The sequence below is a fragment of the Carcharhinus amblyrhynchos genome, chromosome 9, assembly GCF_965287045.1.
Source record: "Carcharhinus amblyrhynchos chromosome 9, sCarAmb.v2.hapA, whole genome shotgun sequence".
NCBI classification, from domain to species: Eukaryota; Metazoa; Chordata; class Chondrichthyes; order Carcharhiniformes; family Carcharhinidae; genus Carcharhinus; species Carcharhinus amblyrhynchos.
This window is the reverse complement of record NC_137332.1, coordinates 91,225,783-91,243,394: the sequence shown is the minus strand read 5'-3', so window position 1 is coordinate 91,243,394 and position 17,612 is coordinate 91,225,783. Positions and strand designations below refer to the sequence as shown.

The following is a 17,612-nucleotide window of genomic DNA, read 5'->3' as shown; positions in this document are numbered from 1 at the left end:
TGTTTAAATACTCAACTGCTGACATCACCTTCGCTCATCCCTATATCTGATCCCCCATTGGTTATCACTGAGTTGGAGAGGCCAAACAGCTTCCTCGTGAACTCCTCCTGTTCTGTCAGCTCCTTGATGTATGGAACCCGCCCTCCAGTCAAAGAGCACTCCTGGGTGTTATGGGCCAGCTTTACCTGAAGGAAGAAATGAAAAAGAAAAAGAAATCATGGTCCAGACTTTGCTGCATCAACAAGTCCAAGCAGCAGGCAACTGAGAGGGTTGTCTGACCCCACTGTCTGTCCCTCTACCGCAGCTACATTTGCAGCTGGGTGTCCCTGGAGAGGGAGCATGTAGGCACTGTTGATGCCTACCCTGCCCACTGGGTATCACATGGGCTGAGGTGTATTATCCCCTTTAATCACATTTTAGTTTGATATTTTAAATTTCCTTTCTACTTTGTCTTTTGTTTCGAGCAGTTCCCTTCTTTTTGGGGGCTGCTCCTTTTAATTTGTCCTTCAGTTAATTTGATTTAATTTAATTGTTTAATCAAAAATATTGACTTTGCTGTGCTGTCTTGTGACACATTTTCCAAGTGTCAGAGAAGCGCTTTCAGCCTGCACCCAGAGGGACTTCTGATTCGAGATTAATCTTATGACAAAATCAGAGCCATCTTCAAGACAACTGCACTTTACAACAGCTCATAAAATGAGTAAAGAAACATAATGTGTTTATGTATTATGTATTTTAAACTCAAAATAGGATTTAAAGTTTCAGAAATTAACATATATTTAGTATTCAAATATTGCCCTCTTCTCCATCACAGGGAAATGTGTGCATAAGCAGGAGTTTCAATGCATATGTCTTCTTTTGGTGATGTTAGGGGATCTGGTCAAAGATTAAACTGACTTTCTTGAAACATTTGGACTGATGGCAGGAGAGGTTGGACAGACACTGCTGAGACAGACAGTCCTTTGAAAGGACAGCTCCCCTGTGTGAGCACTGGAGGGTAAATAAAACATACAACTCTCAATGTAAGGGAAGTAGGTGAGCCACACTGCAAGTGTACTAGTGTCTGGATGAGTGTGGGAATAATTTGTTGCATATCACATATGAATGATATCTCACAGCTGACTAGTCTGAATTTTTTGTTTCATTGCATACATGTGAATGTTTTGTCTCCTGTGTTAATGTGTTGCTGTGTACAGAGGGAAGGTGACTCGAAATGAATTGTCACATACCAGATGTGTAAATATATCAGTGTAGGCAGAAACCCATAAGTTTGAGAATAATTTATTACACACCTCGCACGTGAACGGTTTTTCGCCAGTTCGAATCCTCTGGCCTGATAGAAAATTGTGGTGTCGATTGAAAGTCATCTTACTAACATCATACTTGAAGGGTTTCTCTTTCTCCTCTGTGTAAAAGCATTGATCTTTACAGAGATTCGATGAATCCAGGAATGATTTGTCATACATCTCACGTGTGAATTGTCTCTCCCCTGTCTGAAGACATTGGTGTTCACAAAGGATCGATGAATCAGAGAATGTGTTGTCACACACCTCACATGTGAAGAGTTTCTCCCTTGTGCGAATCCTCTGATGTGACAGGAGATCAGAGTGCTGATTGAAAGTCATCTTACAAACATCAAACCTGTAAGGTTTCTCTTGTACCCCTGCATGAAGACGTTGGTGCTTGCGGAGGTTCGATGACACGGAGAATGATCTGTAACAAACTTGGCATGTGAATGGTTTCTCTCCTGTGTGAACACGCTGGTGAACACGGAAGGTCGAGGAATCGGAGAATGATTTTTCGCACATCTCACATGTGAATGGTTTCTCCCCTGTGTGAGTGCGACGGTGTGTGCGGAGACTCGATGAATCTGAGAACGATTTCTTACACACCTCGCACATGAAAGGTTTCTCCCCTGTGTGAACTCGTTTGTGTTTACGGAGGCTCCATGAATCAGTGAATGATTTCTTACACACCTCACACGTGAAGGGTTTCTCCCCTGTGTGGATGCGTTGGTGTTTACGGAGGCTCGACGATACAGAGAATGATTTATCACACACCTTGCACGTGAAGGCTTTCAACCCTGTGTGAACGTGTTGGTGTCTGCGAAGATTCGATGACACCGAGAATGATTTGTCACACAACTTGCACGTGAATGGTTTCTCCCCCGTGTGAATCACCTGGTGCCTCAAGAGCCTCGTAGACGTCACAAAACCTTTATCACAAATCTCACACTTGAATCGTTTCCCTGCCATGTGGCTGTCCTTGTGGCAACAGTTGTTGTAACAGATGCAGTTTGTTTCTTAGGTGATCTTATGAGCCTGTGGAGTCCTCCTCACATAATTCACACTTGTCTCAGCTGTAGGAATGGGTCACTGGTTCATGAGGCTCAATGAATGAAGCTGTTATCACACTTGGAGCACATTCACACTTCGTCCTGACCACACTCTTACAGATCACCCAAAGTCAAACTATTGGAAAGGATGGTTCTGATGGAATGTTCCACACCACTGACCAGTTTCGGATCTGATGGTATGTCAAAGTTTCCCTGACCTAACTGATTTTCAGATGATGATTTCACTGCTCTCGGTGTTGAGCAACGCTGTGAAAGGACTAGATGTCTTCCAAGTTGTGCAGTTGCTCATTGGTTGATGGTCAGGATCTATAGCAGTGTCTATCCTGTCTGTCTCTTGTGTAGTATGACGCAATTCTTCTGGAAAACAGGAAAAGAAATATGAGTTCCTCCAACTCCCCATCCATTGCTGAAGGGACTGACTTCTCTGTTAGAGACTGTTCCAATGAGTGCTCGTCTGCTATTCCCCTGTATGGGGATCAGATTCAAGTCTGTGATTCCCCTGTGTGGAGAATCAGATACAAGTCTTTCCTATTTCCTCACATGATTGTCATAGTGTTTCTAGCAGGGACACTGGATCGTGACCAGAAGCAGACAATGTAGCTACTTTCTTTTCTCCACCCAGACCACCATCTTCCCAGGCACTGTTGTATGGCAGAGTGTATAACAGGCTATCAATTCACCATGAGCTCATGTTGTGCAGACAAAGACTAATGTTATACTTAGAGTATGTGCTTAGTATAAAAAAAACACTCAGGAGAAATGTTAATTCAATACTTCCTTTGTTTTTCTAAATTTTCTGAAGAAAACCCACTGGGCAGGAAGTACTAGAAGCTAAGGAAAATATTGCTTCAGTGTAGCTGATAGAAGGGTTCTGGTTTATCCTGGGAAATTAGATACACTGCACTCACTCAGACTGCACATCCCAAATTCATCTATCAGACACACCACTGGGCAAAACTATCAAATCCAAGCCTAGGCTTTTGGGAAAGGCCGAGGCCTTCAGGTAAAATCTTCAAAGGAGACATTAAAAGACATTTCAATAAATGTGTCTCTGCCTTTCCCAGAGAATTACACCTCACCTTCTGATATTCAGCAATGACCCAATTCCAGCCCCGTCCACCTGACAGCCGCTCAGGGCTCGCGCTTCCTCACATTCCAACTCCCGAACGCGGGGAGCTAACTGCCGCTAAACGCGGCAGAACTACAACTCCCATCAAGCACCGCGAGCCGCTCCTCCTCACTGCGCAGGCCCAGGCCCACATGCAGTATGGGTAATGTGGTTCCAACTGCCTGAAGGTCATTTTTCCCATTGTTTGGAGCTCACTCGGTCTCGCTCTGGGCCCACCCTCTATTCGTGATGATCACATGGTCTGTAGTACCTGCTTCAGCTCGGGTTTGTGATACATTTGATTTCCTCTTTCTTTATTTCTTCACAAGTATTTTTCTTTTCACATACCATCACTCCTTGACAATTATTGGCATCACCATCACAGAATCGCCTAACAACAACATCCTGGGGGTTATCAATGCCAGAAACTGAATGAGCCATATATACATATACCGTGGCTGGTAGAGCAGGGCAAAGACAATGAATCTTGTAATAACTCACCTCCTAATTCTCCGACGCCTGTTCACAATCTACAAGGTATAGGTCAGGAGTGTGCTGGAATAGTCTCTTCTTGCTTGGATGAGTGCAGCTCCAACAACACTCAAAAAACTCAAAAATATCCAAGACGAAGTAGCCATTTGATTGGTAGCTGCTCTTCCCACAAACCATCAATTCCTCCACCAGTTACACACAGTGGTGGCCATTTGTACCACCTATAAGATGCACTACTGGAGCTCACCAAGTTTCCTTCAACAGTACTTTCCAAACATGATTTTTAAAATTCATTTGCAGAATGTGGGTGTCGCTGGTCATACTAGCATTTATTGCTCATCCCTAGTTGCCCTTGTAAAAGTGAAAAACTGCCTTCTTGAGCTGCAGCAGCCAGACGTGAAGGTACACCCACAGTGTTGCTACAGAGGGAGTTCCAGGATTTTGACCCACAACAACGAAGGAATGGCATTATAGCTGCAAGTCAGGATGATGATTGGCTTGCATGAGCACTTCTGGATGGTGGTGTTCCCAGGTATTTGCTGGTAGTGGTTACGTTTGGAAGGTCCTGTTGAAGAAAACTGTTTAAAAGGGCAGAAGAGATAGGAGCTGAAATACACTGTGGCAAAGATGTGTACAGCACAAGACAGAAGAATGTTACTGGTAGTGTGAAGGACAGGGGAGATTCTGATAGTGACATTAAGTAAATAGCAGAATGTAGTAATAGGAGACGGGTTGGGCATCAATGCTGTGAGACAGGACTAGTAGTATTTGTGATGTGAGCTAGGCCTGGATGGGGATGTGCATATGAGAGAAAGAGGAGTGTGTGTATCTGTGAGATAGAGTACACATTTTTGTTTGAGAATGATTACAGTCAATGTATGAGCGTGCTTGTGTGGGAGAAAAAGTTGCATATGTTTGTAAGTGTGTGGCATGTATATGTGCATGTATGTGTAAGATAGAATTGACTGTGTGTGAGAGAGATGGGAAAGGAGATGTGTGTGTGTGTGCGCGCAAGAGAGAGATTCTGTGTATGGATGTGAGTGAAAGAGAGGAGAGAGTATGGATGACAAAGTGTGTGTATATGTCTGTGAGATAGAGTAGTGTGTGAATGTGCAAATATGAGGTCGAGAGGCAAGTACATGTGTGAGCAAGAGGAGAAACAGGAACGTATGCATCTGTGTGAGCGAGACTGAGAAAGAAGAGTGTGCACATTTGTGAATGAGTGAGCATGTGAAAAAGAAACAAGTTTCACCTGTGTACACACGTGTGATAAAGATGTGTGTGCATGTATTTGTGAGTCAAAGAAATAGGGATGAGAGAATTTCTGTGTGTACAAGTGAGTATGTGAGAGAGAGAGTTGTGTGTGTGTATATGAAATAGAGTGGAGTGGGCATGTTTGTGTGTGTAGGAGAGAAATAAAGCATGGGTCAGTGTATGAGCAACAAAAGAGTGTTTGTGACAAAGAATGGAGAGAATATATTTATGCCTCAGAGTGGAGTCAGTGTGAACATATGTATGTGTAAAGTGTGTGATAATGAGATGAGTGCACGTGTGTAAACAAAGACCAGCTGAATGAGAGAGGGAGAATTGTTCTGTGAGTATGGGTGGTGTATGTGAAGAGAGAAAGAGAGCGTCGGTGTGAGAAAGAAAGAACATAAGAACATAAGAAATAGGAGCAGGAGTAGGCCATCTGGCCCTTCGAGCCTGCCCCGCCATTCAATAAGATCATGGCTGATCTGTCGTGGCTGATCTGTCGTGGCTCAGTTCCACTTTCCCGCCCTCTCCCCATAACCCTTAATCCCCTCTCTTATCAAAAACCCATCAACCCGCTTCTTAAAAATATTTAGCGAGGCAGCCTCCACCACTTCAACGGGCAGAGAATTCCAGAGATTCACCACCCTTTGAGTGAAGAAGTTCCTCCTCAACTCCGTTCTGAACCGCCCCCCCTTTATCTTGAGGCTGTGCCCCCTAGTCCTACTGTCTTTTTTGAGCGGGAAGAGTCTTTCCACCTCTATCCTATCCATCCCATTCATCATCTTATACGTCTCAATGAGATCTCCCCTCATTCTTCTAAACTCTAACGAGTACAAGCCTAGTTTATTCAGCCTCTCCTCATAGCTCAACCCCCTCAACTCCGGTATCAGCCTAGTAAACCTCCTCTGCACTCCCTCCAAGGCCAAAATATCCTTGTGCAGGTGCGGCGCCCAAAACTGCACACAGTACTCCAGCTGCGGCCTCACCAATGCCCTATACAGCTGCAGCAAGACCTCCCTACTTTTATATTCAATCCCCCTCGCTATGAAGGCCAGCATCCCATTCGCCTTCCTGACCACCTGCTGCACCTGCAGGCTGGGTTTTTGCGACTCATGCACAAGGACCCCGAGGTCCCTCTGCACCGTCGCCTGCTGCAGTTTTTCGCCACGTAAGTAATAGTCCTTCCTACCATTCTTCCTACCAAAGTGGACCACCTCACACTTGCCAACATTAAATTCCATTTGCCATTTCCTGGCCCATTCGCCCAGCCTATCTAGATCCTTCTGCAGACTCTCCACACCCTCCGCACAATTTGCCTTTCCCCCAATCTTGGTGTCATCAGCAAATTTCGACACCCTACACTCGGTTCCCTCCTCCAGATCATCTATATAAATGGTAAATAGCTGAGGCCCCAGCACCGACCCCTGGGGCACCCCACTAGTCACCAACCGCCAATCCGAATAGCACCCATTGACCCCCACTCTCTGCCTCCTATTTGACAACCAATCCTCTATCCACGCTAACACCCTACCCCCAACTCCATGTCCTCTGACCTTCTGCAGTAACCTCTTGTGAGGTACCTTATCAAACGCCTTCTGAAAATCCATAAAGACCACATCCACCGGCTCTCCTCTATCCACCGCCCTAGACACATCCTCATAGAACTCCAGTAAATTTGTCAGACACGACTTCCCTTTAATGAAACCGTGTTGCGTCTGCCCTATCAAGCAATTCCCTTCAAGATGCCTCGCAATTTCCTCCTTAATGACGGATTCTAACATTTTACCTACCACAGACGTTAAACTAACCGGCCTGTAATTCCCCGCCTTTTGCCTGGCACCCTTCTTAAACAACGGCGTAACATTAGCCGTTTTCCAATCCTCCGGCACTTCCCCGGAATCCAGCGACGTCTGGAAAATAACCACCAAGGCATCCACTATCACCTCCGCCATTTCTTTCAGAACCCTCGGATGCATTCCATCCGGTCCTGGGGACTTGTCCACAATCAGCCCCTCCAGTCTGTCGCGCACCACCTCTCTAGTAACTGTAATGTCATTAAGACCCTCCAGTCCTACCACCTTTCCATCGCTAACACCCGGCAAATTATTCACGTCCTCCTCCGTGAAGACAGAAACAAAAAAGTTATTCAAGACCTTAGCCATATCCCCATCCCCTACCACTAGGTCCCCTTTCTCATCCGCTAAGGGACCAACGTTCACCCTAGCCAGCCTCTTCCTTTTTATATATTTATAAAAACTCTTGCTATCCTTTTTTATATTAAGCGCTAGCCCAGCTTCATAGCAGGTGTGTGTATGAGACAGAGAAAGAGGTGTGTGAGAGAAATATGTTTCCACATGTATCTAGTTGTATGTATGTGAGTATATATGAGAGAAAGTGGGGAGACTGTTCGTGTATATTTACACGTGAAGAAATTGAAGGTATTTGTGAAGTTGAATTAGCCTGTAACCACTGAACCAGAGGATGAGATTGCAGGTCTTTCACTTCTTTTCTCAATAGGCTAGAAGACATAGATAATAAAAGTACAGAAACATACAGTAACCATCCACCAGAGGAACTTCTAGATCTTGGCTGGCTATTTACTGATGGAGTTCATGAGAAGGAAGTTGTTGCAGAAACAAGTGATCCTTTGAAAGAGGAGCTCCTGGATCTTTGACTCCACTGTCAATGCAGATGAAATCTCTCATCTTGAGGAGTTTGCTTTATTTTCTAAAGAAGTTACTGAAGAGCTTAATTTGTCTACTTGTCCCACTGAACCCATAAATGAGATTCTTTGTAAATTGATAGCTAACCAGTCTCTCTTTTCTTGAACCTCATCAAAAGCTTTGCTAAAATCCATATAAACTACATCAACTGAACTTCTATCATCCATACAGTTGATCGCAATTTCAAAAACTTCTATCAAATTTGTTAGCTCCCTCTGACAAAGCCATGCTGACCATCCCTAATTAAGCAATGCCTTTCCAAGTGAAGATCAATTCTCTCCTTCAGAGTTTTCTCCAATACGTTTCCTACCACTGACATGAGACTCGCCAGTCTAAAATTTCGTGATTCATCCCGACCACCCTTCTTGAAAAATGGAACCATATTAATAGTCTTCCAGTCCTCTAGCACTTCCTCGTGGCCAGAGTGGAATTAAAAATTTGTATCAGAACTCCAGCAATTTGTAATCATACCATCCATAACAGCTTGGGATGCAATTCAACTGGGTCTGCAGAACCTCAAATATCTCCTCATTTCCTCTGCCAATTGTGCAAGTTCTATACCTACATTCTCCTTTTCTTGAGTGAAGATTGATGGAAAGTATTCATTTAGCAGCCTTCGAATGTGCTGTGGCTCCCTTGGTTTCTAATGCAACCTATTCTTTCCCTGGTTAACCTCTTCCCCTTGATTTATTCATAGAATCCCTATTGTGCAGAAGGAGGTCATTCAGCCCATCAAGTCTGCACCGACAACAATCCCACCCAGACACTATTCCTGCAACTCCACATATTTACCCTGCTCATCCCCCTGACACTAGAGTCAATTTAGCATGGCCAATTAACCTGACTTGGACAAAGGACAGTAGGACTAGGGGGCACAGCCTCAAAATAAAGGGGGGGGCGGTTTAGAACGGAGTTGAGGAAGAACTTCTTCACTCAAAGGGTGGTGAATCTATGGAATTCTCTGCCCGTTGAGGTGGTGGAGGCTGCCTTGCTAAATATTTTTAAGACGCGGGTTGATGGGTTTTTGATAAGAGAGGGGATTAAGGGTTATGGGGAGAGGGCGGGAATGTGGAACTGAGCCACGACAGATCAGCCATGATCTTACTGAATGGCGGGGCAGGCTCGAAGGGCCAGATGGCCTACTCCTGCTCCTATTTCTTATGTTCTTATTCTCCCTAATTTCGTTTGCAAGATTTTTTTATGCCCCCTTTTTTACTCTTCTAATTGTTTTTAAGTTCACCTGCACTTCCTATATTCCTCTTGGGCTACAGCCGAATTGCTCCCTTTGGACTTGCTAAAAGCCTTTCTCCTCTTCCTTATTCACTCCTGAATTGTGCTAGACATCCAGAGTTCCCTGAACTTTTTACTCCTACATTTTCCCCTATAGAGAACATGTTGGACCTCTTGGACTTCTTGAATGCCCTCCACTGCTCTGGTGTAGACTTTCCTACAAGCAGCTGTTCCCAGTCAACTTTGGTCAGGTCCTGCCTTATTTTAATAATATCTGCCTTCCCCCAATCCAAATCCGTATTTTGCAGCCATCTGTCTCCTTGTTCATAACAAACTTGAACAGTACCATGTTGTGGTCGCTGTTGCTAAAATATTCCCCATTGCCATGTTAAAATTTGTCCAGCTGTCACAGAATCATAGTAACACTACAGTGCAGAAGGAAGCCATTCAGCCCATTGAGTCTGCACCGACACCAATCCCACCCAGGCCCTATTCCACATATTTATCCTGCTAATCCCTCTAACCGACATATCCCATGACGCTAAGGAGCAATTTCGCATGGCCAATCAACATAACCCGCACATCTTTGGCGTATGGGAGGAACTCAGTAAGAAGTCTCACAACACTTAAAGTCCAACAGGTTTATTTGATAGCAAAAGCCACCAGCTTCCGGAGCTCTGACTGCCCCTTTGTCAGATGAGTGGGAGTTCTAATCACAAACAGGGCATATAAAGACACAAATAATGATTGGAATGCAATTCTTTACAGTTAATCAAGTCTTAATAGGTACAGACAATGTGAGTGGAGAGAGCATTAAGCACAGATTAAAGAGATGCATATTGTCTCCAGACAGGACAGTTAGTGAGATTCTGCAAGCCCAAGCAAGTTGGGGGAGGGCGGGGAGAAATGTGGTTACAGATAGTGTGATATGAACCCAAGATCCTGGTTGAGGCCATTCTCATGTGTGCGGAACCTGGCTATCAGTCTCTGCTCAGCAACTTTGTGCTGTCATGTGTCGTGAAGGCCACGTTCGAGAATGCTTACCTGAAGACCAGAGGCCGAATGCCCGTGACCGCTGAAGTGTTCCCCAACAGGAAGAGAACACTCTTGCCTAGCGATTGTCAAGCAGTGTTCATTCATCCGTTGTCGTAGCATCTGCATGGTCACCCCAATGTACCATGCCTCGGGGCATCCTTTCCTGCAGCGTATCAGGTAGACAACATTGGCCGAGTTACAGGAGTAGTATCATGTACCTGGTGGATGGTGTTCTCACGTGAGATGATGGCATCTGTGTTGATGATCCGGCACATCTTGCAGAGGTTGCTGTGGCAGGGTTGTGTGGTGTCATGGTCACTGTTCTCCTGAAGGCTGGGTAGTTTGCTGCGGACAATGGATTATTTGAGGTTGTGTGATTATTTGAAGGCAAGAAGTGGGAATGACCTTGGTGAGATGTTTGTCTTCATCAATGATATGTTAAAGGCTCCGGAGAAGATGTTGTAGTTTCTCTGCTCCAGGGAAGTACTGGAAAACAAAGGGTACTCTGTGCACCATGTCCGGTGTTTGCCTTCTGAAAAGGTCAGTGCGGTTTTTCACTGTGTTGATGAGTCGAGCGCCATGTCCTGTTCTTATGAAGGCATCTTTCAGCGTCTGGAAGTGTCTGTTGCGATCCTCCTCATCTGAGCAGATCCTGTGTATTTGGAGGGCTTGTCTGTAGGGAATGGCTTCTTTAATGTGTTTAGGGTGGAAGCTGGAGAAGTGGAGCATCGTGAGGTTAACTGAGGGCTTGCAGTACAGCTAAGTGCTGAGGTGACTGCCCTTAATGGAGATGCGTGTCTCCAAGAATGCAACCGATGGTGAGTCTGATAGTGGGATGGATCTTGTTGATGTCATCATATAGTTATTTCAGTGATTGTTCACCATGAGGCCAAGTAAGAAAATGTCATCGATATATCTAGTGTATGGCATCGGTTGTATCTTTCCCGATACGCTGCAGGAAAGGATGTCTCTGGCATGGTACATTGGGGAGACCATGCAGACGCTATGTTAACGGACGAATGAACACCGCTCAATAATCACTAGGCAAGACTGTTCTGTTCCTGTGGCGAACACTTCAGCGGTCACAGACATCTGGCCTCGGATCTTCAGGCGATAAGAACATAAGAACATAAGAAATAGGAGCAGGAGTAGGCCATCTAGCTTCTCGAGCCTGCCCCGCCATTCAATAGGATCATGGCTGATCTGTAAGTGTTCTCCAAGGCAGCCTTCACGACACACGACAGTGCAGTGTCGCTGAGCAGAGGCTGATAGCCAAGTTCTGCACACATGAGAACAGCCTCAACCAGAACCTTGGGTTCATGTCACACTATCTGTAAGCGCCCCCCCCCCCCCCCCAAATTGCCTGGACTTGCAAAATCTCACTAACTGTCCTGTCTGGAGACAACACACTTCTCTTTAATATCTGTGCTTAATGCTCTCTCCACTCACATTGCCTGTACCTTTTAAGACTTGATTAACAGTAAAGAATCACATTCCAATCATTATTCTGTAAACTGAATTTGTGTCTTTATATGCCCTGTTTGTGATTAGAACTCCCACTCACCTGACGAAGGGGCAGCCAGTGCTCCAAAGACTAGTGGCTTTTGCTACCAAATAAACCTGCTGGACTTTAACCTGGTGTTGTAAGACTTCTTACTGTGTTTACTGCAGTCCAACACCGGCATCTCCACATTGTGTGAGAGGAAACCCATGCAGATACTGGGAGAATGTGCAAACTCCACACAGTGACCCAAGCAGAGAATCGAGCCCAGGTCTCTGAAGCTGAGGGGCAGCTGTGCCACCATGCCGCTTTGTTCCTCAGAACCAGATGCAGCACTGCACCATCCCTTGTTAGGCCTTCTACGTATTGATACAAAAGCTCCCCCGAACACATTTCAAAAAATCTGCCCACACTGAACTCTTTACACTATGACTATCCCAATTTGTGTTGGGGAAGTTGAAATAAGACCAAGAGACATAGGAGCAGAATTAGGCCACTCAGGTCATCGAGTCTGCTCTGCCATTCAATTATGGCTGATTCTTTTTCTCATCCCCATTCTCCTGCCTTTTTCCTGTAACCCCTGATCCCCTTATTAATCAAGAACCTATCTATCTCTGTCTTAAAGACACTCAATAACCTGGCCTCCACAGCCTTCTGTGCCAAAGACTTCCACAGATTCACCACTCTCTGGCCGAAGAAATTCCTCCTCAGGTGAGGTTGCAACATTTATTGAGTATAAAAAAGAGGTTACAGGAACTCCTTTCTGTCCATCTTCCTATCAGCGCAAAGGTGTTTTTCAACAAAGTTCAGGGACAGATGAGTATGGAGTGTGGTTAATGCTGGGACTGATTCAGTCACAAATTTGTCAGTTGATATCAACATCTTTGGGGTTACCAGTCAGTTGATATCTCGGGAAGTTGTGTATTGCTCTGAGGCAGTAACAGATTCCCTGCCAGTAGAAATCCAGGAAGATTTGATGTTTCTCTGAGGCAGTGACAAATTCCCTTGCTGGTAGAAATTCCAGAAAAGTGTGATGTTTCCCAGAAGTAGTGACAGATTCTCTGTCAGGGTGAAGAGTTGAAGTTGTTCTCCATCTCTCCTGCACTGATCATACAGTTGAAAATGTGGAGTTGGTAGAGTTCCCTTGATACTTTCCCTATATTCTGCTTCTACTATTCACTACTAAGTTTCCATCATTTGTTTATAATCAGTAAACTTTGATGCTATTTACTGATATGGTTTCTAAGTCATTGTCTGATGGTATAAACAGCTTGAAAAGAGGAATCTAAAAGAGAATTGGGGTCAAGTATTAGGCTGTGCACAACTAAATTAAAACTATTGAAAATATATTCCATCTAAAACTCACTGAATGAACATTCATAAAAACATTCAAATTAGGAGCAGAATAGGCCACTCACTAGCCAAGTAAAAGGAAACTAATCTCTGTCTTAAATGAGTGACGTCTCATGTGTAAATAGTGGTCCCTAGTTCTAGATTCTCTTGAAAGGAAGCATCCTGTTCACATCCACTCTGTCAACACCCCTCAGGATCTTATATGTTCCAATCTCATAACTCAGCATTGATATTATTTCTTTGGTTTGATATGAGTGAAAGCTGCTTTTTGTTCTATGAACATCCTCTGCAGTGAGCTTGTGTCAAGGTTCACACTCGAATGACAAATTACTAAAACTCAGATAGGGAGTTCCTTCTGGGTTCACTGATGTTCCAGGGGCTTCCAACATGTTGTAAAGGCTTTATTACAGAGCTTGGATTGATAAGATATATGGGTGGCACGGTAGCACAGTGGTTAGCACTGCTGTCTCACAGAGCCAGGGACCTGAGTTCGATTCCCAGCCCACTGTCTGTGTGGAGTTTGCATATTCTCCCCATGTCTGCATGGGTTTCCTCCCAGTACTCCGGTTTCCTCCCACAGTCTGAAAGACATGCTGGTTAGGTGCATTGACCTGAACAGGTGTGGCGCCTAGGGGAATTTCATAGTAACTTCATTGCAGTGTTAATGTAAGCCTTACTTGTGACTAATAAATAACTTTAAGGATATTTTCCCTGTGTGTGTATGTGTGTGTTGATAGACCAGGAGATATACTCATATTGTGGAAGCCTGGTCTCACACCTAAATGGTCTTTCAGTGAGGATCCACTGATGCTTCAGAAAATCAGAGCAGTAAGTGAAAGCATTGTCACAAACATCACACTTGAACCACACACACACACACAAAAACCCACCCCCCACCCCCCACCCCCCACCGTGTGAATCTTCTGGTGTTACAGGAGGGACAAAGTCATGAAAATTTAATCATAAACTTTCCAATTAAAGTTCCTCTGATGGACCTGGAGGTTCCATGATTACGCGAATGATTTTTTGCACAACGATTTCTCCCAGTGCAAATGAGTTGATGTCTGCGGAGATCCAATTACAATGAGAATGATTTGTCACACACTGCACATGAATGGTTTCTCCCCAGTGCGAATGCGTCAGTCAGTTGTGAACATCGGTGGGTAAGTGAAGGCTTAGGTCACACACGTATTTAAATGGTATCTCTTCCATGAAGCTGTCCTTGTGTTAACAACTGTCTCTACAGTGCAACCTTGTGTCTTAGGGGATCTTATGAGCACGTGAAGCCCTCATCATATACTTCACACTTGAACAGCCTTTCACCTGTAGGAATGAGTCAGTGGTTCCTAAGGTTCGATGAATGATTGAAGCTCTCATCACACTTGGAGGCCACTGACTTCTTCCCAGCCTCACCCTGACTGATCACCCACAGCCAAACCTTCAGAAAGGATGGTTCTGATGGAAAGTTCCACATCAGTTCCAGAACTGAATCTGACCAGTTTCAGATCTGATGCCATGTCAAAGCTCCCCTGACCCTGATTTCCAGATGATAATTTCACTGCCCAATATTCTCTGTGTTGAGTAATGCTGTGAAGGGACTGGATGCCTTTCCACAGTTGTATAGATGTTCCTTGGATGATGGTCTGGGTCTGTGGTATCTATCCTCTGGTGTAGTACAGTGCAATCCCTTCTGTACAACAGGAAAAGGAAATGTGATTTCCTCCAATTCCCACTCCTTTGATGAAGGAGCTGACTGCTCAGTTTTTTTTCATTTTTTTTAATTTCACAAGATGTGGATGTCACTGGCTAGGCCAATATTTGCTGTTCATACCTAGTTACCCTCAAGAAGATGGTGGTGAACTGTCTTCTTGATTCACTGTAGTTCATGTGGTGTAGGTAAACCCAGGGACATAGAGAGAAAACATGGGCCCTAGCTTTTCAGCTGTTCCAAGGTCCCTTATATCCACCACCCACAGCCCCTTTAACTCTCCACCTCATATTCTCCAGGCAGCCAGAATTGTGAACCATAGATCAAGCTTGAGAAAAGTCTCCTGTACCTTGTACTCTGTACATCTATTTATAAAAACTATTGAAAGCTCAGGCTTTATTCTGATACACTTTATAAACACGGCCTGTCAGACAATTCCCCACAACTTGGACATTCGTATTAAGCAATCAACTCTTTAAATCTGGCCTCATGCAATGCCAAGACTACAACATCCAAAAGACTTGAACCTCACAAGCACCTCAAACAACAATTCCATGAACAAGTTCAATATTTGAGCTAATAGTGACATATTCCTGGTTGCACTTTCAAGTTAAAACATTACAAAACCTTCCAGCAAAGTAGCTTTAACAATTGACCTGTATTAATGAGCTATTTCTAACCACGTGTGAGATTTATTGACAGAAAAATTACACCTGGCATTGAGCGATAAATATTCTCTAATTCTAAACTGTAACTATCCACAATTCAAATGCCCAACATGGGATATAAATGAGGAGGGTAAAGTACTGCAGAACGCTGGAAATCTGTAATATAAACTGAAAATGCTGGAAATACCCAGCAGGCCAGGCAGTCATTCTGACAAAGACTCACTGTCTTGCTGCATGTGCACCACCAGAAATGCTGAACATTTTGAAACACCTCCCCTTTCTACTGGAGTAAAAATAACTCCTTTCAACAGCTCTCCAAAAAATAATCAGACTTCCTGTGCATCTCATTCCCTTTCAGCCAGATCCCCAGCAGCAGCTGCGTGGATCTGGTTTGGAACAACCATAAACGTAAAAATGTTAAAATAAGTAAGAAACATCAACATGCTGAGCCAATGCCAAAGTTGGTATTTTTCCGAAAAGAATCATCAATAAAAACAATCATTTAAAAACCGCCAAGAACCAAGCTCTCTGATAAAATCATTTTTAGCCTTCACACTTAACATAAGAACATAAGAAATAGGAGCAGGAGTAGGCCATCTAGCCCCTCGAGACTACCCGCCATTCAATAAGATAATGGCTGATCTGATAGCGGGTCAGTTCCACTTACCCACCTGCTCCCCATAACCCTTAATTCCCTTATTGGTCGAAATCTGTCTACCTGTGACTTAAACACATTTAACGAGGTAGCCTCCACTGTTTCAATGGGCAGAGAATTCCAAAGATTCACCACTCTCTGGGAGAATAAGTTCCTCCTCAACTCTGTTCTAAATTGACTCCGCTTTATTTTGAGGCTGTGCCCTCTAGTTCTTGTTTCCTTTCTAAGTGGAAATAATCACTCTGCTTCTACCCTGTCTAGCCCCTTCATTATCTTATATGTCTCTATAAGATCTCCCCTCAGCCTTCTAAACTCCAACGAGTACATGCCCAATCTACTCAATCTCTCCTCATAAGCTAACCCCCTCATCTCTGGAATCAACCTGGTGAACCTTCAAAAAAAAAATTGCACACAGTAGTACCTTGTACAATTGCAGCAAGACCTCCCTGCTTTTATATTCTATCCCCCTCGCAATAAAGGCCAACATTCCATTTGCCTTCTTGGTCACCTGCTGCACCTGCAGACTGGGTTTTTGTGATTCATGCACAAGGACCCCCAGGTCCCTCTTCACAGTAGCATGTTGTAATTTTTCACCATTTAAATAATAGTCCATTTTACTATTATTCCTTCCAAAGTGGATAACCTCACACTTGCCAATGTTATACTCCATCTGCCCCACCCACTCAGTTAGCCTATCCAAATCTCTCTGCAGACTTTCCACATCCTCCACGCAATTTGCTTTCCCATTCATTTTTGTGTCATCCGCAAACTTTGTTACCCTATACTCGGTCCCCTCCTCCAGAACGACTATGTATATGGTAAACAGTTGAGGCCCCAGCACCAATCCCTGCAGCACGCCACAAGTCACCAACTGCCAACCAGAAAAGCACCCATTTATTCCAATTCTCTGCTTTCTGTTAGATAGCCAATCCTCAATCCAAGCTAACACTTTACCCCCAACTCCGTGTACCTTAATCTTATGCAGCAACCTTTTGTGAGGCACCTTATCGAACGCCTTCTGGACATCTAAAAACACCGGTTCCCCTCTGTCAACTGCACTCATTACATCTTCATAAAAATCCAGTAAATTCATCAAACATGACTTTCCCTTCATGAATCCATGCTGCGTCTGCTTGATTGACCCATTCTTTTCCAGGTATCCTGCTATTTCTTCTTCAATGATAGATTCCAGCATTTCCCCAACTACGGATGTTAAGCTAACTGGCCTGCCTTTTGTCTACCTCCTTTCTTAAACAGTGGCATTATATTAGCTGTTTTCTAATCAGCTGGCACCTCCCCAGAGTCCAACGAATTTTGATAAATTACAACTAACGCATCTGCTATTACTTCTGCCGTTTCTTTTAGTACCCTGGGATGCGTTCCATCCGGGCCCGGGGACTTGTCTACCTTTAGTCCAATTAGCCTATCAAGCACTACCTCTTTAGTAATAGTAATCGGTTTAAGGTCCTCACCCCCTACAGTCCCATGACCATCAATTTTTGGTAAGCTATTTGTGTCCTCTACCGTGA

General features: G+C 44.3%; 2 protein-coding genes across 5 annotated transcripts in view; both read right to left on the bottom strand.

Moving 5' to 3' along the window:
• Nucleotides 1-17,612, bottom strand: part of LOC145348007 (uncharacterized) — a 521,035-nt gene that overhangs the window by 351,930 nt on the left and 151,493 nt on the right. The window lies entirely within an intron of this gene.
• Nucleotides 1-17,612, bottom strand: part of LOC145348016 (uncharacterized) — a 30,298-nt gene that overhangs the window by 10,768 nt on the left and 1,918 nt on the right. The window contains exons 1-3 of one of the 3 annotated variants that reach the window (XM_080196120.1): nt 3,436-3,537; nt 1,293-2,713; nt 29-185 (exon numbers count right to left, since the gene is read on the bottom strand). In XM_080196120.1, the coding sequence (XP_080052246.1) occupies nt 29-185; nt 1,293-2,255 (1,120 nt within the window). In that variant the 5' untranslated portion in view covers nt 2,256-2,713; nt 3,436-3,537. Of the gene's footprint in view, nt 1-28; nt 186-1,292; nt 2,714-3,435; nt 3,538-17,612 lie in introns of those variants that run through there. The other 2 variants (XM_080196123.1, XM_080196121.1) reach the window with 2 other exon arrangements.